Here is a 26,148-nt window from a genome sequence, read left to right on the forward strand (position 1 = left end):
TATTTAATTCCTTTGCAAAAGGTAATAGATGCCATATTGTTAAATCTATTTTAATAGCACCATGTTTAATTCTTCATGTCTTACCTGGAATTATAGCAGCTCTCTTCTAAGCCATTGTTTCACAGCTCCTGAAATACACATTACCTACCTCAGCTTAAAAAAACCCATCATGTTGAGTGTAGTAGTGCAGTACCTTTAGTTCCAGCACTTGAGAGGCAGAGGCAGGGGCATCTCTCTGACTTCAAGGTCACCCAAAACTATATAGTGAGCCTATATCTCAAAAGAAAATGAAGCAAGCAAGCAAGCAAGCAAAAGCCAACATTTGGTGCCCTACTACAGTCTAGATATTTTTTAATAACCTCCATTAGCCCCATCAAGGTACAATTTGAAACTCTTCATTGTCTTGTAGTACTGACCTACCCCTCATCATGTATTGAGAATTGAACTTGTCATTGTTTCGGAATTGTCAACATATGTGATGTATCCTAAGTCAGCTGAAATCTCCTAGGCAGCTTTTACATTTCCCATTCTCATTTAGTAATAGTAAAGCTATTTACTATTAGCTCAAGAGTATTTACTACCTTTAGTAAAGATCCAGAAATGAACGGCGCATCAGTAATATTAACTCATACACTCTTAATGTAGAGATGATTGTAAGTTTATTGTTTCAAAAATTGAATACAAAACTAAAGAAGGTAGGTTGAAAATCTGACCAGCGAAACATAAATACAAATACAAATACATGGAGTTATAGGTGACCAGCTATATTAATAAAGGAAGAAAATAGTTTATAGTCTCTCAGAACTACTGAGGATGGTATTTTAAGTGTTTTACAGAATTGGGGTTTTTAAAATGTATCTAATATTGTCATATCTTTATATTACTTAAAAACAATACTACAAATGTATAAGTATATTTTCATTGCACGGGCTTTGTGTTAGTATTTTGAAGTGTTTCTAAAATTTGGTCAGATGATTTTTATTGGTGCTAGTTTGAACTGTTATCATATCAGTGTATAAGCTGTAAAAGTTTCTAGAATTGGTTTTTTCGCCAGGCGGTGGTGGCACACGCCTTTAATCCCAGCACTTGGGAGGCAGAGGCAGGCGGATTTCTGAGTTCGAGAGTTTGAGGCTAGCCTGGTCTACAGAGTGAATTCCAGGACAGCCAGGGCTACACAGAAAAGCACTGTCTCGAAAAACAAAAACAAAAATAACAAAAAAAAAACAAAAAAAAACAAAAAAAAAATAGAATTGGTTTTTTCTTTACCTTGAATTTCCTTTGAAACAGAAATTACCAATTTTTTTTCTGTTTCACAGAGGTGTGGTTGCTCTTCAGACTCTGCGGAAGTTGGTTGAACTTACTCAAAAGCCGATTCATCAGCTTTTTGATTACATCTGCGGTGTAAGCACAGGTAATTATTGTCACGTGCATGGGTATGTGCCATCAGTGGATCATAGACCAAGAACATACAGGACAGGTTTGAGATCATAGACCTTCTCTGAAACGATGGACAGTAATTTCACAACTTTAATGATGATTAATCACTCGTATAATGAACTTTAAAAACTGATTATAGTATAAGTATGCAGCTTTTTAAGATTAAGCATTTAAAAATGACTTATTTTTATTATATTTTCAACCAGTTGCATTGGCAAGGAATAATTACTGATTCCTGATTTTGGGCATAGTCACTTGTAAGGGTATGGTGGTAGAAGGACACAGTGGTAGGTGGTCAGATGGCTCTTGAGCTAATAGGAAATTAAAGGTGCTAACAGTTCTATTTGTAAGGAATAGCAATGAGTAAGTTTTTTCTATATTATTTATATGATGTTTTGAAACTAGAACTTAAAGTGGCAAATGTGTCTTTGGTTTTAAATAGCTACTTTTTAAATTTTGTTAGTTGGTATATGTATGGGGGAAAAAGCAACCTCAAGTTCAGTTCAGGTTCACAAAATAGAAAAATGAGATATACCTCCAGATAGGCAGAGAGCTGCAAAATTACTGTAAACAAAGAGGCAGGAAGCAGCTAGGCATGGTGGCACATGTGTTTAATCTCAGCACTCTAGATGCTGGGGAGGGATGGATTTTAGAGTTCTAGGCCTACTTGAGCTCTGTAGAGTTATTTTAATATATTAGAATCTATTGTGACTCTTAAAATAAGAAAAGGTGATCAACTATAGAATGATCGATGAAAGTAGTATTAAAAAAAGAAGAAAAGGTGATTTGACTCTAAATACTTGTCAAAGAGACATCCTAAGGATATTATTATTTCTGGGGTTTTTGTTTTGAAACATTACTTTTCCTATTTCTGTTAAATTTGGAGTGGTCCTGGCAGTTGAAACTTCTAATGGCAGCTTCTTGTTAAGTGACTTCTGTAGTAGAGCCTCACAAACCAGTCAATCATGATGTTGTGTAACATGTAGGTTTCAGTGTCTGTAACATTTCTTTCCACTACACAGAGAGACCCACTCCCCACCATCACCTGTCCCCCAAAAAGGCATTTTTTTTTTAGCAAATAATTTGTTTATTAGGATTATTCTCCAAATTAAAAATATTTTTATATAATTTAATCCATAATATTGCGTTTTTAAGTTTTCAGTTATTTAATCTTTTACTGGAATGATACCAATTACAATACACTTTTGGGGGCTGGAGAAATGGCTTGGGGATTAAGAGAACACTGTCTGAATTTCTTCACAACTGGGTTCAATTCACATCTATCTGTAACTCCAGCTCCAGAAAATCCAGTGCTCTTTCCTGCACACAGGTACACATGATAAAAACTTTAAAAATTAAAAAACATTTAAACTACATTGTTTATTTCTTTACAGCTTAAGTAGTTAAGTAGGTCTTTGCCTGTCTTGCTGACTCCTCATCCCCTACCACCCTATTTTCCTCTTTAGTAGGAGTTTGGCAAGTAGAGCCACTAGGTGGCAGTGTGTCCCACCAATTTACACTGTATTTAAGTAAAACATAGTTTTACTTCCCATGACATCTTACATATAATTTAATTTAGTGGAAAATTTATACCCATTTCACAGATGGAGAAACTTGGGACTCTGAGAATTGCTTTGTCTCAAGTTCAGTTAGAAAGTTATCAGAGCTATAATTTCATGAGCTGCTTGTCTCAGAGATGTGTAAATTTTAAGAGCAGTCACATCGTTAATGATAAAGACTACAAATGTTCTTTTCAGGGGCCATATTAGCGTTTATGCTGGGATTGTTTCACATGCCACTGGATGAATGTGAGGAACTCTATAGAAAGTTGGGCGCAGATGTGTTCACACAGAATGTCATTGTTGGGACCGTCAAAATGAGTTGGAGCCATGCATTTTATGACAGTCACACATGGGAAAAGATCCTTAAGTAAGTTTCAATCCCTTTTAAAATATTTTGGGTATATAGTTGTTTATACATATTAAAGTTTAAAAACTATAGAAAATACAAAGAATAATATTCCCATTGAATTGGAAATAACCACTATTACTTTTTTGGTGAGTTATGTTCTAGTGACAGATCCTGATTTTGTGTTTGTAAGATTTGTGTGTAGAAATTATAATTGTTTTGGTTTGTGTGAGAGTATATATGTTCATATGTTCATCTCTGTGTGTGTTTATATGTGTGGGCATCCATGTACATGCAAGTGGAATGCATGCATATCCAGAGATGTTAGGTGTCCTCCTTAATCACTCTTTATTTTATTTTTTGTTTATCTATTATTGTGTGTATGATGTGTGTGCATACATTGTCTTAGTTAGGGTTTTACTGCTGTGAAGAGACACTGACCAAGGTAATTCTTATAAGAGAAAATATTTGATTGGGGCTAACTTACAGTTTCAGAGGTTCAGTCGATTATCATCATGGCAGGAAATATGGCAGACTGCAGGCATAGTGCTGGAGTTGTTGAGAGTTCTACAGTTTGATCTGAAGGCAGCCAGAAGGAGACTCTTGTCTCCTGCAGGAAGCTGGAGGAGGCTCTGGATCATATTGGCCAGACAAGAGCATGTATTTGAGACCTCAAAGCCCTACCTCCATAGTGATACACTTCTTCCAATAAGGCCATGACTCTTAATAGTGCCACTTCCCATGGGGCAAACATACTCAGACTACCACATGAATATACTATGGCATGTATGTGGAGGCCAGAGGACAACATTGTGGAATCAGTCTTCAACCTTTTCATGTAGTCTAGGGATTGAAGTCGGGCTGCCAGACTTGTGAAACAGGTGCCGTTACCCACTGAGCCATCTTTCCAGTCCTACTTAGTTTTTGAGGCTGGGTCTTTCAAAAACCTAGAGGTTGTCAGTTTACCTAGACTGACAGTAAACAAGCCCCAAGGATCCTCCTGCACCACTTCCCCAATGTTAGAATCACAGGCCCATACCACCATGCCATGGGTTCTGGGGACCCGAACTCAGGTCTTCATGCTTGTGGAAAGGAATTTCACAGGTGGAATCCCCTCCTGAGCTTATGGTAGTTGAGATATATATATATATATATGTCAACATGAATGAGGTCATATTATACATAGATTACTGGTTTTTTGATATCTTAAAATCTATTCTCAGGTCATTAATCTGAAACAGCCTGTAACATTAAAATTTACTTCCAGAATAAAATCAATACTAGGATATTGCAATAAAATCAAAACTAGAAGTGGCAAGTAGAAATTTAAATCACCCCAAATTTATTATTGAAAGCTGTGTAATCTGTAATATATTTAGGTTTTTTTTTTTATTAAATTTGTGTTTGTGTGGATTGTGGATGACTGTTTGGATGGGGGGTGCACATGTGTGGGCACATGTATACATACATGTATTCAGGCCAGAGATCAGCCTCCAATGTCTTTACTCAGGCACCATCCACCATTTGTTGGAGACAGGATCCTTTCACTGGGTTGGAGCTTAGCCACTAGGCTAGGCTGAATGACCATGAAGGTCCAGGGATCTACCTGTCTCTACCTCTCTCATGTCACCATTGCCAGATCTACAAACACATGCTCAGCTTTCTGTGTGAGTTCTGAGATGCAAACTCCAGTCCTCATGCCTCAGTGAGACATCTCCTTAGCAAATTCTGGTTTTTCTCATCTATTTTATACAACTGAAGTTTCAAGTTTACTAAATTTGAAATTTATTAAAACTAGTCACTCTTTTGAAAGACTACACTACATTCCAGAGTGGGGTGGTATCATATTTTCTTAAGAATTTCTACCTAGGATGTTTATGAACACATAAAATGTATATTTTTCTTCCTTTTGTGATTAGGATTAGCTACGGTAGAAAACTTTAAACTTCTGCCAGAATTTCAGAATATATCAATCTTGTTCATTTATAGAAAATGCACATTTCTTCAAATGCTGTCTTTTTAAAATAATGAAACATTAAAGAAAACACTGAAAATAACATAATCCCACTAAGAATAAAAACATTTAACATTCCCCTTTAGGACGTATAGCCAAACAACTGTTTGCTTGTGTGCATGTGTGTCCCTCCAGTGGAGATCATAATGTACACATCTTGCACTTCTTTGGTTTAACATTTTCTATTAGAAAAGAACACTTATGATGTCTTATTTTTGTAGTTTATAAATGGACATGAACATCTCATATGTCAACTTAAATCTGCTGATATCTTTAAAGGAAAATCCTGGAAATTAAACTCTGTCAGAAATGTTACACATATTTTGAAAGTTTTGAGAATAAAAGAGCACATGAATTTGGGAGGGGAAAGTGGTGAGTGGGAGAGGGAAGGACTGGAGGGCAAGTAGATTTGGTCCAAGTACATTGACACATGTATGAAATTCTCAAATAAAAGTCTTGAGATATATGTGTGTATATACTGAATTGTTTTTTTTTAAAGATTTATTTATTAATTATATATGAATACACTGTAGCTGTCTTCAGACACACAAGAAGAGGGCATCAGATCTCATTACAGATGGTTGTGAGCCACCATGTGGTTGCTGGGATTTGAACTCAGGACCTCTGGAAGTGCAGTCAGTGCTCTTAACAACTGAGCCATCTCTCCAGCCCCGAATTGGTTTTTTTTTTTTAAATAAGATCCTGGTTTACTCATCTTCAGTACCAAACTGTATTATTTCTATTTTATAAAACTAAATGGTTTTATTTTTAAAATACATGAGTTTAAAGGATTTTTAGTGACCATCAACCTTTTGAATATTTTTTTAACGTTCTTTTTGTGAATTTTATGGATATGATCGTTTGCTCATTTTCATATCAGGGCAGCCCTCATCATATTGTGAATATATTAACTGTATATTGAAAAGTATATTCAGTTGTTTTTTCACATTTATTTATTGTATGTGTATATCTCTGTGTGTGTATATTTGAACCACACTGTTCTCTCTAACATGTGGGTTCCTACAAAGGAACTCATGACACTTGACAGCAGGCAGGCTTATACTGAGCCATCTAACGGATCCAGAATTCATTTTTAAAGAACATACTTTATTTATTCATATTTTCTCTTTAATGTAATTTTTAATGGAGAAATATATCCTAGTTTGGTTTTTATTGTTATGATAAAGCAGCGTGAACAAAGGTATCTTTGGAAAGTGTTGATTCGACTTACACATACCAATTACACAGCTACAGGCACGTGCATAGTCCTTGATTATTAAGAGATAAAGTAATTTTGCTATAACTCAATGTGTTCTTGTTTACTAAAGGGATAGGATTGGATCTGCATTGATGATTGAAACAGCGAGAGACCCAGCATGTCCTAAGGTGGGTGAGATCTCCCAGGCAGAGCATCACAGAGTGCAGGAAAAACATGTATTGTGAGAAGCATTCTTGGGAACTTCTTATAATAGATGTTCTTGATTTCTTATCTATTAGGTCATTCTATTAAAATACAGTATGCAATTATTAGATTGTTTGTAGTAAAAGTAATAAAAGTTTTAAACAATGAATTTGGACTGAAAATATAGAATATTTAATCATAATTATTTTAACAAAATCTAGTGATTTAAGGAAAATTAAAGTATTTTCTATCTTAGATCTTCAAAAAGAAGTTTTATATAATATGTAAAATCAACAGGATGATATTAATGTACAAATGGAATCCTAATTTTTAAAAATTGAGTCATTTAGATATGCCTCTATGTTGTTCATTTCATTTGTTTGAAACCTCACAATCTTGTTTTAGCTTGCATTTAACAATAGTTGTTTGCTTGAGGATTATAATTGACGTGCCTAGAAATCCCACATAGCTTGTATTTACTCTTAAATGGCAAGCTAAAAGGATGCAAAATCAAGATAGCACTCCCTCTGCTGGTCTTTATAACTTCATTACGTTTATACCTTCATTTTTGTGACTGCTATGTATACCTTTGTGACAGCACTGAATTTGTGCATAATAATGCTGTAGCTTTACAAGAATCACAGTGTTTTCAAAGTGTATAGAAATGATTTGTAAGTATACTGTATTTGTTAATCTTTAGTTGTTTATTTCTGATAATACTGTATTATGTTAAAATAGTAAAGTAAGCTAGACACTTACATGGGACCACAGGGCTGTGAATTATCTACTTAATATGATTATTAAGTAAATAATCTCACAAATGAAGTAGTCCTGAAATGTATGCTCTGGAACATACACGCAGTTCTCTGAAAGCATACATTTCAAGGGATGTAAGGAAGACTACTTTGTGAGACCTCATTGTGAAAGCTAGTAAGTAGGAGCACTCCTGGCAAAGGGACAAAGAGAGTGCTCTATGCAGGGCTCAAAGAGAATTCCAGGAACTGTAAGCTTTCCCAAAGACTGGGGCTCAAGGATCTGAGGGCAGCATGTGGGATGATACTGGAACAGTAGGCAGATTAGATCACACTGCCCTTGAAGGCCATGACAAAGAGATGACTTCATTCCTTGGGAGAGAATCCCAGGATGTGCCCTATCTACCCCTTTTGTGTGTTCTTCTGGATTACTGGCCTCTGTTTTTGTTTAAATACTTGCTTCCAAATTATGAGAAGTTGTTAACTTTGAGTAAAAGAATAGATGTGCACGGGAAGTCTTGAGCCATTTGCAAAGGTTTTTTGTTGAAGTAGAGCAGGCAGCTGCCCATAGGATTCATAATCCTCTTTTTTTCTCTATCTCAGTTATAGAAAGACCCTCTGGATTTTAGTGGATGGCCAGCTGTTATCCATAGATGACAAGAGTCATGAATTCCAGAAATCTAGTATAGGACCTTTGTTTATTTTTTTCTTCACTTTTTTTCAATTGGCTATTTTCTTTATTTACATTTCAAATGTTATCCTCTTTCCCAGTCCCCCACCCTGAAACCGCCTATCCCATCCCCACTCCCTGATTCTATGAAGGTGTTCCCCCACCCACCCAACCACTCCTGCCTCCTGCCCTCAAATTCCCCTACACCAGGGCATCGAGCCTTCACAGGACTAAGGGCCTCTCCTCCCACTGATGCCAGACAAGGCCATCCTCTGCTACATATGCAGCTGGAGCCATGGGTCCCTCCATGAGTACTCCTTGGTTGGTGGTTTAGTCCCTGGGAGCCCTTGGGGATCTGGTTGATATTATTCTTCTTCCTATGGGGTTGCAAACCCCTTTAGTTCCTTCAGTCAGTTCTCTAAATCCTCCATTGGAGACCCCGTGCTAAGTCCAGTGGTTGGCTGTGAGCATTCGCCTCTGTATTTGTCAGGTTCGGGCAGAGTCTTTCAGGAGACAGCTATATCAGGTTCTGCCAGCAAGCGCTTCTTGGCATCCACAATAGTGTTTGGGTTTGGTTACTGTATATGGGATAGGACCTTTGTTTATTAAATGACAAAACAAACAGGTCCCTGACTGGGTTTGACACAGGACAGAAAAACCTAGGCCTGTCCTTTGAAGGCTTTGAGAATTTGTTCAGGACTCTGCTGTGACTTTACTAAAATCATTATATTTTCCCCCATTTTTTAAAAATTGAAAATAGACTCTTTTCTCATATAATATATCTTGACTATAATTTTCCCTCCCTCCGTTCCCTGTTTCTTTCCATCTCACCTTCTCTTCAGATTCATTTCCTTTATGTCTCATTAGAAAAGATCACGCTTCTAAGAGAAAACAGCCAGGCATGACAAAATAAAATATAGTAAGACAAAGCAAAGTCCATCAGGTTGCGAATGAACAAGGCATCTCAACAGAAGGAAAAGTGCCCCAAGAGTAGGCATAGAAATTTGAGACCCACTTGTTCAGGAACTTAAAAGGAGTCCCATGAAAATAAAATACTAAACTGAAAGCTATAATGTATATGCAGAGGACCCTGTGTAGACCTGTGCAGGACCTCTGCTTCTTGCTTCAGCCTCTGAGTTTATATGAGCTTTGCTCAGTTGATTCCATAGGGTCTTATTCTCCTAGTAAGCTCCATCCTCTCTGGCTCTTATATTTTTCCACCTCAGTTTGCTGCTCTAGTTGGTGGTAAGACCTGGAAGAATGGAGCCAGTAAATGCAATAGAATAAAGTCTCACTCAAGAACCATCTTTATTCAGAGCATCAAAGGGTTATGAAAGGGTTATGAAAGTCACCTGAGTAAAGTTTTCATGAGTTCAAGCTGTCTATAATCCTAAGGATAAGCTGCAAGTGAAAACATGTTTTCCCATACAGACATAAACAAATAATGAATACCCACTTGTAATGAGTAATCTGAAGTAAACTATCATATCCATTACACCTGGGAAGAGCACCTTCTAAGAACGGCGATTACAAGACTTTTGTCTTATTTTCCTGGAGTTTTCTTACAAGGTCTCAGAAATCCCCTCACACAGCTTCATTCGTGAACTTGTTCCAATGTGTCTCCTCTTTTGAGGGGTTGCCTGAGCTCTAAGGCAAGGGATTTGATGGAGACATCCCGTTTAGAGCTGTGTGTTCTAAGGACTCTCACTGTCTACATAATGCCTGGCTATGGGCCTCCTGTCTCCTGCAGGAGGAAGCCTCTCTGCTGAAGACTGAATAAGGCATGGATCTATGAGTATAGTAGAGTGTAACAGGATGGCTTCCTTCTGCTGCTACATTGTTTACGTTGGAGCGATTGGGGAGGAGCTAATGTGGGAGGAGCGAAGAAGGGAAGGAGAAGAAGAGGAAAAGAGGAGGAGCGAGGGGACAGGGAGAGTGGAGCTGGAAAGAAGATGGCTGGAGACGATCATGTGTGTTTAGCAGTCTCAGGTAGTTATTCATATCTAGGTTAGTTAATTGGGTTAACAGTTCTAATTGTGTGGGCATCTTGTTAATTGAGCATTTCCAAATATATGTACCAGTTGGATAACCATTAAGTATTAAGAGTCTTCATTCTATCGGGTATCGCGGGATGGCGAGTATTATCTGGGCTCAGCCAAGCATTGTGGATAGCATGGTAGTTTCTAGTTTCTGGCTGTTATAATAGAGTAGCAGTGAACATGGTTGAACAGGTATCCTTGTGGTAGTATGAAACATCCTTTTGGTGTATGTTCAAGAGTGGTGTTGCTGAGTCCTGAGGTAGATGGAGCCCCAATTTTCTGAGCAATCTCCACACTAGTTTGCATAGTGGCTGTACTAGTCTGCACTCCCAGCAGCAATGGAATGTTCTCCTTAGTCCACATCTTTGCAAGTGTGAGTGTCACTTGTGTTATTGATCTTAGCCATTGTGGTAAATGTAAGATGGAATCTCAAAATAAAATATTTTCAAAGCACATGAAAATTTTTTTGTAAATTACATTCAAACTTCTGCATTTGTTTAACTTTAAGAATAAATTGTCAACACTGTTATATCAGTTATGACTTTAGAAATGTGCATCTTTCTGAATCTTCTTAAATAAAATCATGTATTCGAATACATCTTCTGTTGTTCTCATCTAATATATCTCAAACTTGTGTCAAACCTTGTACCTTTTTTTAATCTTTTCCTTCTCCTATAGCAGACATGTAGTTTTCTATTAGTATTTTGGTTTAATACATTATTCTTGTTAGTCTTGTGTGTGTATATATATCACTAAATTGTATTCAGCTGGCTATGGCAGTTCACGCTGTAATTTTAGCACCTAGGAGATTTAACCAGGAGAATTGCACAAGTTTGAGGCCAGTGTAGGTTATCTGATGAGTTTTAAGCCAAGTAGGACTACAGAATGAGGCTCCTTGCATTTAACAAATTAATAATAAATTAAGTTTTAATTTATTATTTAATTAACTAGTTAAACTAGTTAACTAGTTAAAATAGTTAATTAACTATTATTAATTAAGTTTTAATTTATTATTAATTAAATTAATTAACTTTTTAAAGAATCTAGATATTGTGATTAATAGTCATATTTTTTTGCCTACTTTTTAACTCTCTAGGTAGCTGCTATAAGTACCATAGTAAACAGAGGACAAACACCAAAAGCTTTTGTGTTCAGAAACTATGGTCATTTTCCTGGCACCACCTCTCACTATTTAGGAGGCTGTCAGTATAAAATGTGGCAGGCCATTAGAGCCTCATCAGCTGCTCCAGGCTACTTTGCAGAATATGCGCTGGGGAACGATCTTCATCAAGTAAGTTGACTTGCGTGGCTGTCTTTAAACTCTTCAATCAGCATTAAAGCAAAGACGGTTGGTTATATGGGAGGGTTTTGACAGAGGAATGGGAAGGAAGAAATGAAATAATTATATTAAAATCTTAAAAAAAAACTTTACTTTTCAAAGATTTCCCCTCCCTTCCCTTTCTCTGTCTTGCGATGACCTGGCTCTCTTACCCCCCACCACGCACTCCCCCATCTGCTTGCTCTGCTCCCACCCCGGCCCTGCTTGCTCTGGCCCCAAGTAATATAGGTGTCTTCAGACACCCATATGAGGGCATCAGATCTCATTACTCATTACAGATGGTTGTGAGCCACCTTGTGGTTTCTGGGATTTGAACTCATGAGATCCTGAAGAGCAGTTGGTGCTCTTAACTGCTGAACCATCTCACCAGCTCTCAAAGATTTTTTTTTTAAGTCAAAATTTACTTATTGTTACTAAACTTCATAAGGATTAACAAAGGGATTTCTTCGTGTTTTCACGTAAGTCAAAAATTCTATAATTCAAGAAACTTTTATTGTTTAAATGAATGGTCAATTAGATAAAAGGAAATGGGGAATGCTTATTTATACAAATGGCATCTGTAATTTTAGACCCAACTTAAGTAAATACTTTTATAGTGTCTTTTTGTAAATCTCGAGGAAAAAATAAAATAGTTTTCCCCTCAAAAATAATATTTTATTCTAAAATATGAGTGCTCTTGATTGCTTAAACAAAACTTGGAAGGAAGCAAAGTTAGTTTCTGTCTCTTTCTTACCCTTTTAGGAAGTTGCCAAAGATAGCATTAAAACATAGCATTTTCATACTAAATTCTTTAAATTTATATAATTTTTAATCTTATTGCAACGGGTAAGGGAAATTTCCCTTTCCTCCCATGTTACTGTTGCTCATCGTGTTTCATCATAGCAATAGAAACCCATGACAAACTAAAGCAGGGATTCTTTCTCAGTAGCTTAAGTTACTTCCCCTTTGTCATAAACTAGCATAGTATTTACCTTGAGCTAGTACCTTTCACACAGAATTACTCTGTCCCATTTTTTTCATCTCTACTTCCAAAATTAAGTTGTTAACTTCCAAGTTACTAAAAAGAATCCGATACATCATTGTATTAGTGAGGGTTCTCTAAAATTAACAGAACTTACAGAATTAATTTCTTTATTCATGGCTCCCTTTAAAAGGCATAGCTGAATGTGGCCAAATAACTCAGACTACAACATAAATATTTATAGGCTGAGTTGATAAAGTCACTAATAAGATAGATAAATAATATAGATGTGGTTGATTCTTTACAAAGAAGTTTTCATCTCAGTTGTCTATAGAATGAATAGTCAATTAGAAACAGGAAATGAGGAATACTTACTTATTATACAGTTTGGATGAAAATGTTTTTGGAAATGTTACACAAATAAAAGTAATAAGACAGTGTAAAGGTAGCTAATGCTATTGAATTATACCCTTCAAATGAGTTATACCCTTTAAATTTTGCCTATATTTATTATAAAAAGAAATCCTGTCAAATTCAAAAAACAAACTCAAGAAAGGGTTTAATCAGGGAGTGATAGCTCAGTGGTTAAGAGTGAATACTGCTCTTCCAGAGGACTTGAGTTTTGTTGCCTGCACCCACATCAGAAAGTTCACAACCACGTGTAACTCAAGTCCCAAGAAAGTCTCATACCTCTGACCTCCATGGACGTCTGACTGCACATAGACACATAATTTAAAACAGTAAAATTAAGACATTAAAAAGAAACCACAAAAGAAGTAGCCATGCCAGCTCAGAAGATAAAGCAGTAAGATCATGAGAACCTGAGCTCTGCATACTGAGATCCAGTCTTAAAACTAACTAACTAAAATAAATAAATAAATGGGGGGGGGTGGAATAAGAAAAGAAGAAAGCTGAGACTTGAGGCATTGGTGTTGATTCATTAGAGGAGCACCATATTTGTGATATCAGAGAAAAAATAGCATTTTGAGAAGGTGAGGTTACACTGTGAATTTAAACCATGAATATTTTTCTTAGAGCATATGGAAACAGCTTAAGGTATATAGAGGAAGAGAATAAGACTGCTATTGGTGGTGAGAAAGAATAGAGAACTCTGTGCCTGTAGGACGAGTATGGTGCATTGAGATGATAGCCACATGCAGAGAATGTAAGGATTCTATGAGGAAAGTGAGCTTAGCAGCCAACCAAGTTATCCAACCTACAGAGAGCCATTACACCAGGTCAAGGCTCAGTTTATTCCCTATAAGCTTTTTAATTTGCATGAGTATATAGATGGTTATTTAGGCTTTTCACAAATGAGCTGAAATAGTATACTTGGTAATAGGGAGTCAATCCCCCCACCCCCTACAGAACACTTTCTCTTGTGCAGGGTTCAAACCCAGGACCTCTCTCATGCTAGGTAAGTGCTCTCACGTCTTTTAATTTGTACTTAGACTTTATTTAGGATTTTGCTGTTTATTTATTCTTTGCCATGCTATTTTGACTTTAGGAATGATACGCATTAAACTAAATCACTCAGAAACACACTAAAAAATTCAGGCTGTTAACTCTATAAACAAAGTAAACATCTCCAGAGTAAGAACCAGCTATGCTGTTCTTGTCCTCTTCTCAATACAAATTGACCTTTTCCTGGATGCAGGCAGAGGGCAGGTATCAGTGCTCTTAGGAGAGTTTTAGTCAAGTAGCAAGCAAGATAAAAGTTTTTTCTCTTTTATCCCAGTTGTGTTCTTCTCATTTGACCAATTTTAGTTTCAGAGTGTCAGTACTCAGCATCAAGGAAAGAGACCTGGTGTGAAATGTTGACATCTATTGATATGCAATATTTACTATTGTTATTAATTTTTTAATAGAGGGTCTTACTGTGTTGCCCTGGCTGGCCCTATGTTGTTGAGTTTGCATTTAAATTCACAGCAATCCTCCTTTCTCAGCTTCCAGAGTGCTAGGCTAACAGATACGCACCACCATGGACAAGAAGAGGTATATTTTGAAAGAATATCCTCTCATGAAAGTCACAGCATAGAAACATACAGCAAAGTCCTTCAAAGGCATGTAGTAAAGAGAGTGGTGGTCAGCAATTAAGAGATAGAAATTAGACCATAAAGTGACAACTAACAGCCCGTAATGAAAGGTAGAATGGAATAAGCAATGAAAAGACGTAACCAAATTGCCTTTCTCAGAATCTGATGGCCTCGTCTTTCCCTGTAATTGCAGAAGTATAAAACTGTTAGTGATCACCAGCATTTTGTATCTCTGCTTTCTAGTGTGAGTGTATATGAGACTGTTATCTGAGGAAGTTTGGTCAATATGTGTGTGGGGGTGGGGGAGTTGGGTGTGAAGTAGAGCAGAGTCCAGAAGTAGACCTGTATGGGTATGAACTACATGGATAGGACTTTTGTGGAACAAGCTATACTTGTATGTATAGTACAAGTGAGCAATCTATGAGTATCAGAGGTTGACTTAAGTGTCTCTGCTCTCCAGCTTGAGAAAAGGTCTGTCATGGAACCCAAAGCTTACCGATTGACTAGATTGAGTGGTCAGTAAGCTCCAGCAATCTGCCTGTCTCTACCCTCCAGTGCTGAGGTTACAAATACAATGTGTGCCACCACAAATAGGTCTTGGTATCTGAGCTCAGGTTCTGTTACGTGGATAGCAGGCACTCTATCCACTAAAGCATCTACACAGCCCCAAGGATACTCTTCTTGACAAATTGCTTTGAAATGTATCACTATTGTTGCGTGCACCCCTTTCTGTCTCTCCCATACTCTTTCCAAGCCTCACAGCTTATACCAAGAACACTTAGTGGATGGTACTTTTGACAAAAACCTCACAGATTATACCAACAATATTCAGTAGATTGAAGTGCAAAACATTTAGAAGAGCAGTGTTGTAATCTAAGGTTAAGTAGATTCCTAACAGTTAAGTTATTATCCATCCACAAAAGTCACTGGTACAGCAAACTTTACCAAAAGTAGAAAATTTGCTTCATAGAGGTACTCTTAGAAACTCAAAAGCTAAGTGACACACAGGAAACAATCAAACATTTGGAAGGGAATTTATGTGGAAGCCATATAGGAAGAAGTAGTTACTTAAAATATCTCCAGTCAGATGTATGTCCCTAGAGTTTAAGCTCAATATACAGTATAGTAATGAAATAGATTTAAATGTTATTGTATGATTCATTCTGTTAAAGTTTGGTTGTAATGACCGAGATTTAATTTTTTTCTATAACATACTCTGTCAGGGTATTTTACATTTTTGAATTCTTTAAAATCATGTTGCTACTGATAAACACTTAGAATAGAGGTTCTCAACTTTCCTAATGCTGCGGACCTTTGATATAGTTTCTCATGTTGTAGTGACTGCAACCATAAACTTATTTTTTTGCTACTTTATAACTATAATTTTGCTACTGTTATGAATCATAAATATCTGTTTTCCGGTGGTCTTAGGTGACCTCTGTGAAAGGGTCATTAGACCCTCCCGCCAAAAGGGTCATAACTCACCTGTTAAGAACCACTGATTTAGAAGTTTAAACTTTCTCCTACTTTCTATAGGTTATAGCTGTACTGTGGATATGATGCCTTAAAATTATTTTGTTTAAATTTCAGTTAATTTGATTACACCGAGCTTGTGAGAGATTGTTTTGTTCTTATTAACTATTAACTATTCTAGTATCTTTAAAAGTTGTTTGGTTCAGGGATCAGCAAGATGGTTTAGTGGTTAGAGGTACTTACTTCCAAGTCCAGTGACCTGAGTTTAATCACAAGGCCCACGTGGCACTTTTTCTTTTGCCTTCATGTGGATGCATACACAATTAATAAATAAACATACATGAGAATGATTTTCAGTTCATTTCAGTTTTTTTGTTGTTGTTGTTTTATTTTGTTTTTGTTTTTTCGAGACAGGGTTTCTCTGTGTAGCCCTGGCTGTCCTGGAACTTACTCTGTAGACCGGGCTGTCCTCGACCTCAGAAATCCACCTGCCTCTGCCTCCCAAGTGCTAGGATTAAAGTGGAATTAAACAACTGCCTGGCTCATTTCAGTATTTTTAAGTAACGTACACAAAGCAATCCAAAAAGTTGTTCAAAATAGGAAACTCAAACTTATTCTTCTAGAGAGTGGGTTTTGCAGTTGTGGCATATTAATAAACTCATTTGAAAGGGTCCTCTTGTCATAAGTCAATCATAAGTACAGTGATAGCTTTTCCCTAGAGTAAGTACTGAACTGACTACTCTTATGGCTTGTGTTTTACAGGATGGAGGTTTGCTTCTGAATAACCCTTCGGCCTTGGCCCTGCATGAATGTAAATGTATCTGGCCAGATACCCCACTCGAGTGTATAGTATCTTTGGGCACAGGACGGTATGAGAGTGATGTGAGGAATACCTCAACATACACAAGCCTGAAGACCAAGCTCTCTAATGTTATCAGCAGTGCTACAGATACAGAGGGTTAGTCTTTCTGTGTTACTGTTCAGATACTTCAACGTACAGTATTTTGATTTAGGTAAAATGTGATCTCAACTGTGAGTGGTTTAGGTCTGTATTGTGAGCATAGAAAGCACACAGAAGCTCCTCACCCTGTGTTGAGTGATCCTGAAGAGACTACTCTCCTCGCTTAGTCGGAGAGAAGTATGTAAAGCTGACTTCGCACAGAAGCTTAGGTGGAGACTAGCCAGTTAAGAAAAAGAAAAGCAACAAGGGTTAGATGGGTTTAAATATTCAGATAATAACTGTGAAACAGTTGGAGGATTAAGAGAATTGGATTCTGACAAATGTGGAAGTTGCCTGGCATTAGAATACTTTCTTGTTTCTGCTCCTGGTGCACTTTTAGTAGAGTCTAGAAAAGACCAACGTGGGCCATTCAAATATCAGTTGTCCTTCCTCCTCTTAAAGCTCTCTAGGCTTTCTGTCTGTGGAACGAAATCCAAAAGCCTTCCTCCACTAGCACCAGACTTATAAAACTGAACCCCTGACTGTGTCTCTTGTCCCTCAGGTGTATCTACCACATTAATCCTTACTGTTCTCCATACTTTCTAAGACCTCATGGGCCTCATGACCTCTGCTATTGCTGTACTGTCCCTGTAAGGCTGGCTCTCTGCTCAGATAGACATGTGGCTTTTGTGTCATTCAGACTGGCTGTTGTCCAGAGACCTTTCCAGACTACTTCAACTTCCTCACCATCTACAAGCACATTTTCTTCTTATAGCTGTATTTTTATATATTTATTTATCACATATCTCTCTGTGCTATTAGAATATAAGGCAGAAAGTGAGAATGTAGCTCAGTATTAGAGTTGTTGCCTGGCATTTGTGAGGCCCCTGAGATTCATCCTCAGACCTTAAAGTGCAAAAATGCTTATCTTGCCTTATCTGATTTATTGTTGATTCCAGTTCTTAGCACATATTAAGCCTTTGGTGAGTGTCTATTGAATAGTGAGTTTTAAACCTTAGCTTTGTTTAGATCTCTGTATCGTACTGCTTTGTTTTTTAGATTTTAAAGTGGGTGATTAATTTCTTAAAGTAGCATGTAACAGCTCCACATTTAACAACATACCTTTAGTTAAATCAATAACTTAGTGAGGTTCTTTGCTTTCTGTTAAGGACCTTAATCTTTTAAAAGGTAACCGACAAAAACATGATAAACAAGATTTTTTGCTATCTGAAAAGTTTTTGCCAAATTAGTTTTGCTAAATTAGTAAGATATCTTTTTCATTTTGTTAAAACTGACAAAAGCTATACAACTTGTTCTTTAAATTTAAGTAGAATCTGGAATTATTGCCATACACAAGCTAAGGAATCTTTTCCTGGTGTGATTAACTATGGTTACCATACTTAGCTAGTATACTTAAACACTAGTATTTTTTCAGCTGTTATGATTGAATTTTGCATAGTAGTTTTACCAGTTCGCATATCTACCAGTAATACATTGTGGTCTCTTTCCATTTTCTCAGCAATGTGTCTTTATCTCTTATCTTTTAATACCCTTTGACCAATATCTTTCCCATCCCCAAACTCTGGGACAGCTAGCATTCTATACTCTTATTTTCTCTAAGCTTGACTACTTTAGGTTCTGCATACAAATATTATGCATTATTTGTCTTCATCTAGCTTGTTTCCATAAGTATGATGTCCTTTAAATCCATCTGTCATGTTGCAGATGACAGGAGTTTTTTCTGCTTTAAGCTAACATCCTACTGTATGTAAAATATATATTGGAATGCATATCTGGACTGATATGAGTAGTGCAGTGAACAGGGTATGACAAATATCTTCTCAAGATTCTGATATCATTTTCTTCAAATATATACCCAGAATGGGATTTGTGACACATATATGATAGTTATATAATTCTGTACAGCACCACTGTATTATTTTGCACAGTAGTTTTACCAGTTTGCATATCTACCAGTAATACAGTGTGGTCTGTTTCCATTTTCTCAGCAACGTGTCTTTATCATTTATCTTTTTAATAAGAGCATTTAAGAACATTATACTATGAATTTCTGGCTTTAATTTGCATTTGTGATGAACAAAAACAACTTTCTTGTGGTAGAAAATTTCTTTCATCTACCATAGATAGTCTTTAGAGAACCGGCCTCATACTGTGTAAGTCTATACGTCAGACAGTGGCAAGCTCTTTTGAAATTTTTAGATGTGAAATGTTACCTCACTGTACTTATGCTATAGTTAATGATACACATATAGAGGTTTGTGACAGTTAACTTTGAAAATATTTAAGAATTGTGTTGTAACTTTGAAAATATATGGGGCTGGAGAGATGGCTCAGTGGTTAAGAGCACTGACTGCACTTCCAGAGGTCCTGAGTTCAAATCCCAGCAACCACATGGTGGCTCACAACCATCTGTAATGAGATCTTACGCCTTCTTCTGGTGTGTCTGAAGACAGCTACAGTGTATTCATATATAATAAATAAATAAATCTTTAAAAAAAAAGAAAATATATGAGTAATTTACAGTAAGTTGTTATTGAAATATAATAGGAAGTTTATGTAGCCTTTCTAAACAATTACTGATTAATTGGGGAGTTTATATATGACTAATTTAAGAGGAGGACAAGACAACTAACATGATGATAAAGGATGTTTGTCTGACGTCCTTTATAAAGGGTAAGGGATGGTTCACTGTGGAGACTTAGAAACCTTTGGAGGTCAGGGGAATATGTATGACTTATGGTAGTAAAACAAATGCTTATCCTTTACCAAATTTTGTCAAATTACACAATTAAAAGTGATGAATCTTAATACACATAAATATATAGCCCTATGAAGATGATCCCCCAGAAAATGAAAAACAAAGGAAAGGAAGGCATTTCATCAAGGAGAGTAGTCAAGCAAGATCCCTAATTGAGCAAAATATATGAAGTATTTGGAAAGTGAATTGTAATTTGTAGATTCATTTTTGATATAGGTTGAACCTATTGTGGGTAAAATAAACGTGTTTATATTGTGCCAGAAATGAAGATAATTTTAAATGAGAAAAATTAATGGATCATTTGAAAATAACTTACCTCACACCTTTTCTTACCAGCCTTTTTTTATTTTTGTTTCAACAGAAGTCCATATAATGCTTGATGGCCTATTACCTCCTGACACATATTTTAGATTTAATCCTGTGATATGTGAAAACATACCCCTAGATGAAAGCCGAGATGAGAAGCTGGACCAGCTTCAGCTGGAAGGGTTGAAGTATATAGAACGAAATGATCAAAAGATGAAAAAAGTTGCAAAAATATTAAGTCAAGAAAAAACAACTCTTCAGAAGATCAATGATTGGATAAAATTAAAAAGTGACATGTATGAAGGCCTTCCATTTTTTTCAAAATTGTGAGTAGGGTATATATGTGTTTTCATAAATGAAGGCCATCAAAAGATCCACCAGTTTAGAGAGGAACGGTGTGATTCAACATGAATTCTCTGTAGGACACTTAGTGAATTCTGGGAATCCCTGGATGAAATAATGCTTTGAACAGCTCAAACCTCACAGAAGAAATGATTGGTAACAGAAGTTATATATGAGAATTAGGTATTTAAGATGTTCATAACCTTTAGAGATTTTATTACTATGCTAGTTGGTTTTAGTATCTATTGGTCTTAAATTGTTTGCTGTTTGAAAATGTATTAATATATGTGCCAAACACGAAATGGGGAATGTTATACTTTATGCTTTACTTACTTCAATCATGTGGAATTTGTGTGACTGTTGATTTTCTTTCATGTCAAAAAGGTGATTTCCCTTTACATTTACACTACTTAGCATTTCATTAGGGGCACCCACAATCCATGTGTTACCTTTCACTGTAATAATCATTGAAAGAGATAGAAGAATGGGATTATCTTTATTAAAGTACATTTATGTTTGAAATATGAAAAAAACTGGATACAGTTTTCTATTAAAAAGGTTGATGAATTTCCAGTGAACTTTTTCTTGAAATTGCAAGATAATGTTGTTCACTTTCGTAGATCGAATGCTATCTTATCATTTACTGTTACAGAATTATTTGATTTTACTGAGAAAATATTCTTATCATTAACAAATAAATTATTGAAGTGACCAATTGATCAAGGCTAATGCCATTTTAAAGTTTTTTTATTGCTCATGATTGCTTGGTTTATTATAGCATTTATGAAGAAATGTTAGTCTAGTTAGATTGACAGAAGTTAAACATGGTGCCATAGGCCAAATATATTAATTTTTACTGTATTATTTCCCTTGTAAATCTTTATATTGAATTGAAATTTTTTATGAAAAATGAAACCAAGGCGTGTATCCTTTGCTTGGTACAGATAAACTTGACAGTGCTGCCTGTGTTGTCTTAGTGTTTGCAGGGCTGGATCACCGAAGCGATGAGATGGGTGGGAGCTGTGGAGTGGCTGAGAGTGTGGGTGTTAGTGGCTGAATAGTCAGCCTCTGGGCATGACCTTGAAGACAGTGAGTGGACAGCTTGTAAGATTCAGCTTACCAGCTTCCTGAGTACCAGGAATAAGTGAGGACCAGGAAAAGGGCTAAGGAGGTTTACATATGAGCAAGACAGTAGACAGCTTGTAAAAGGAGGAAATCTAATTGTCAAATTTCGTGTCTTCTCATTTACTTTTTAAGAACAAGATAAATAAGCATCCAGTTATTTCAGAAGCTAATTTAAACACTCCTTTTTAGCCTTTAAATACAAGTAAACTTTTATGTAACTAGACTGACTTACTAGTATAAGAAAAATAGAAACTAACGGGAATATGCATATTCTGGGGATTCTCTGTAATAGCAGATCTTAAGCACAAGGTTCTTGTACCAGTGTGCTCTGGGAGGGTCTCCTGTCCTCACCTGGTATAGCCCATGCTTTGCCACTTACATCCACTCTTCCTGGTTTGTGCTTTGCTAGTCATTGCTAAGGGTAACTTTGGACCAGAGTTTTTTTGTTCAGCCACATATATTGGATGCTGCGTATAAACTTTCCTTTTAACAAAGTATAATCATCTGTGTGGTATACATGTTTTTGTTTATTCTTGTCTCCATTGGTACCTGATACTGATTTTCCAAAGAACTGAGTAAGTCCCTGAGACAACCATCATTTCATAAAGAAGGAAGTGGTCTCTGTGCCCAAAAGTCATTCTAAAAGCAGCCTATAAGAGAGACATAGAAATGAGTTTTTAATTCTACATAGATTAAAGTCTTTCTCTAAGAAGCAGTAAAAAAGTCTGTTTTATGAAATACAAATTCATCAGATGTACTAAAAATAAGTATTATTTTGATCTCAGACCTTGCTGACTGTTTTGAGAAATCATTTTCTTTAAATAAATAGCAGGCACTATTCTTTATTAAGCATTGAAACCCAAGAGTTGTTTGTACAGGCCCCAGGGGTTGGGAGCACTCTAGCAAGGTTATAATCAGCACTGCACTCTTTTGCCCCTCCCATACCTTTTGATCCATGAGAGATTAGACATCATAGAAATTTTTTGACTGGAAAAGAGGTCACAAAGAGCCTGAATGCATTCTGAAAGGATTCAAGACTCTTCCACTTTTGGTAACAGGAGGGAGCAGCTAGCATCACTTTCCCTCCTTTCATTCATGATACAGCTTGCAGTTGTTGACATAGCTAAGACCCCTAAAAGTTGAGGCCCAAAATTTGACCTAACTCACTGTGTGCTAGAAATAGTTCTAACCAGCAGGGAATGGTTGGGCATCCCTGTAATCAAAGCAAAAGAAAAGCTGCAACAGGATGATCGGTAGCCTGGGATCCATAACTACTCTGAGTTAAGCTCAACTACATGGGGAGTTCTGGGCCAGCCTGGGCTGTGGAGTAAAAATACCTCAAAAAGGAAATCCAGAGGCCTGCAGTAAGACACAGCAGGTAAAACCTCTTTCTGCCGAGCCTCATGACTTTGGGTCCCTGGAGACCCACATGCTGAAAGGAGATAACCAACTGCCATTAGTTGTCTCCTGACTTCTTATTTGTGTTCTGACACGTGTCATACACAAATCTAGTTAAAAAGAGAGAAGAAAGGAAAGGGAAGAGAGGGCATGAGGAAAGGAGGGGAGGGTTAGTTATAGTCTATAGGAAGTATTCCACAGGTGTCAGCTGGCAGTCATTGGACTAAGCATAGCAAATATGGACGTGCTTAGTGAGTAAGTAGCAGGAAAGGGGCTAAGGTTTACATATGAGCAAGCCTGAGGTTGGTATTGTTGCATCCTTAGAAAAAGCTTTTCAAGGTACCAGGGTTCAGAAAGGTAGAGCTAGGACCATTGCACACTCTCTCGTCAAAACACTGTCTTAACTAGAATGTACTTCCTGGAAGGTTGAAGAATGACTTCAGGTCCAGCTTATGGAACTGAATGTGGATAATGTGTTTACTTGGTCAGGAAACGTTCTTATCTCAGTACATGTCACCTCAGTCTTTATGATCTCAGAGCTTTTTACAAAAGCAAATTGTCTCTGTTCAGTTTTGTGGCTGTATCTTAGGTCTTTTGTTACCCTGGGATTTGTCGTCTGTATTGTACTCTACTGGTTCGTACCTCTAAAAGGGCTCAGAAATCCATGGAGAGAGGACCGGAGGAGAGGATGTCTGACCTTTCCTACCTAGTATACCAACATTGCAGTCTTTCAGAAGGAGCATCCTGTCTACAGAATGGCCATAATGAATTTCTTCTACAGGAAATTAAAGCTGACCTCTGGGCAGTTAGGATACATAATCCATTTGGAAAATTCCATGTTGGTCCCATCCCAACAAATTCTTTTCACATTCGTTGCTCTGTGTTCTTTTCTGTTATTGTTTCTTGCCAAGTTTAAATACAACAGAACTGTTCTTTAATTTGACTTTTTTGAAGCAAATCTATGGCAATTACTCTTTTATGACAAAGAAATAGGAAACACATCAAAAAACAGTTTGTTCTGTTCCTGGCAGGAGCTATCCACAATCCAAAATAGGATTTCCAGACTACAGATGCCCCTGGGCTAGACTGTTTGAATGTGTTGGTCCACCACTTTGATAAATATGTCTGTCAGAAGTCACACTGATTGCTTTGTTCACTATAACTTTTATTCGACTAATATGAAGTTTCAAATTCATCACACCCCACAAATATGCATGAATATTTTGGTTAATTAGTTTGTCAAAAATATATTATTGGACTAGTGAGAACCTGTCTGATGATCTGATGAATTCCAAAAACTCACATAGGAAAGAACTAGTTCCCACAAATTGACCATACTGGATGCATGTATATGCATACAAATGTGCTCATGCATGGACACATAGTTAAACAGTAAACCAGCTTTGGTGATGCAGACCTGTAATCACAACAGTTAGAAAGCAGAGGCAGGATAGTCAGGACTTCTCAAGGCTAGTTTCAGCTACATAGAGAGTTTAAAGCCAATCTGAACTATTCAAAGCTCTACTTCAGGAAAAAAAAGTGTAAAGCAGCTACTGACTGATGTTGATTTTTCTTCATTATATAAAGCTGTATTTTTTACCTCATTCTTCATTTTTAGACACTACATATTTTGAGGTGTGACAGTTAATATTGTTAACTTGACAGAGTCTAGAATCACCTAGGAGGTAATTCTGTGATCACACCAGTGACGGATTATGTAGATTAGGTTACTCAAGATGGGAAAACCGGTAACTATGGTAGCACCATCCTATGACCTGGTATCTTAGACTCAAATAGAAGAAGCTGAACCCCAGCATCATCATCACTCTTCTTCCTAGCAGCAGATGCACTGTAACCAGCTGCCTCATGCACCTGCCTCAGTGCCTTCCTGGACCATGATAAATGCACTCAAATTGTGAGCCAAAAGAAACTCTTCCCAAAGTTGCCTTTTTCAGATAGTATGTTGCAGCAGGCAAGTCAGTAATTCAGATACATTTTAAAAAATTACAGTCTGATTTAATATGAACAGGTTATGTGGTCAAAAATGGTTGATAGTCTAATTGACATTTGTACAAGGTGTAAGTATCACCACTATTCTTGATCTGTTTAGTATCACTGAGATGAAAGTAATACAGAGTATTTTTTGACTGTTTTCTCAATGCCATTGCAAAGTTAAAATCTTAGTATGAATGTACCTGTAATAGTCTTGTAAAAATTAAATACTGAAAAATATTAAATACTGTATCTAGGATTAAAAATATTGTCGTATCCTTTCAGATACTATAGTGTCTACACTTAAATACCTGATTCATTAATGTACTTTTAAATGAAAGGTAAAAAATATATCTTTCATGGAAGAATAAAACTGTCAATAGAGGCTGGAGAAGATGGTTTAATATTTAAGAGCACACACTGCTCTTCTAGAAGACCTAAGAGAGTGAATGAATGAATGAATGAATGAATGAATGAATGAATGAGAATCTTTGCCAGGCATGGCAAATGCCTTTAATCACAGCACTCAGGAGGAAAAGGAAACAGATCTCTTGGTTCTAGGCCATTCTGGTGTATATAGTGAGTTCCAGGACAGTCAGAGCTACATAATTAGAGGGACTGAATTTCAAAGCAAAACAAACAAACCAAAAACCAAACAGTCAACAAGTACTCTTTTCTTGTAGCATATATTACTTCTATGTTTGTGAAAGATGAAGTGGTTGACAGTAATCCAAAAGTTCATCCTGGTATCTGAGAAGAAAGGATGGGCATAGCATAGCATCTCATTGAATGCTTATTAGGTGTAGGCCTAGCTACCTAAGGAAGATAAGGAAGTAGGGAAAGAAGGCATATCTCGACAAACTAAAATATTAAGAAAAATGAAAAAGTGATCAAATAGTCTATGTCATGATAGATAGCTTTGGTTTTCATCTATAACGCCTTGCTAATCAAAGGGTTTTTTTCTGTTCTATTGAATTATTCCTGAAAAAAAGTATTCTAGGGTAGCAGTCATTTTGCTTTTGTGTTGGTCATATGACCACTCTGTAGAGTTCTTAATAATTGTTCAACTTGAAAAAGTAAAAACTAATGTTTACACCTCTGTTTTTTAGATTAGTCTTAACATGCTTCGTTTTTCTACAATGCTAGTAAAATTGAGTCATTTAGAACTAACTTGCTTGTTCTGTTCTCAGTTATCGAAGCCACATTCTCTTCACAGGTGCTGTTATTTTGGTGGT

At 36.6% G+C, this 26,148-nt stretch overlaps 1 protein-coding gene across 1 annotated transcript in view; it reads left to right on the forward strand.

Moving 5' to 3' along the window:
- Window positions 1-25,304, forward strand: part of Pnpla8 (patatin like phospholipase domain containing 8) — a 51,978-nt gene extending 26,674 nt beyond the window's left edge. The window contains exons 5-10 of the mRNA XM_028757462.1: window positions 1,317-1,411; window positions 3,195-3,366; window positions 6,688-6,745; window positions 11,319-11,513; window positions 16,794-16,989; window positions 20,112-25,304. Coding sequence (XP_028613295.1) covers window positions 1,317-1,411; window positions 3,195-3,366; window positions 6,688-6,745; window positions 11,319-11,513; window positions 16,794-16,989; window positions 20,112-20,386 — 991 coding nt within the window. The 3' untranslated portion in view covers window positions 20,387-25,304. The remainder of the gene's footprint in view (window positions 1-1,316; window positions 1,412-3,194; window positions 3,367-6,687; window positions 6,746-11,318; window positions 11,514-16,793; window positions 16,990-20,111) is intronic.
- The last annotated feature ends 844 nt before the right edge of the window (window positions 25,305-26,148 follow it).

This window comes from Grammomys surdaster, unplaced genomic scaffold, assembly GCF_004785775.1.
Source record: "Grammomys surdaster isolate TR1022 unplaced genomic scaffold, NIH_TR_1.0 126163, whole genome shotgun sequence".
Lineage (NCBI taxonomy): Eukaryota > Metazoa > Chordata > Mammalia > Rodentia > Muridae > Grammomys > Grammomys surdaster.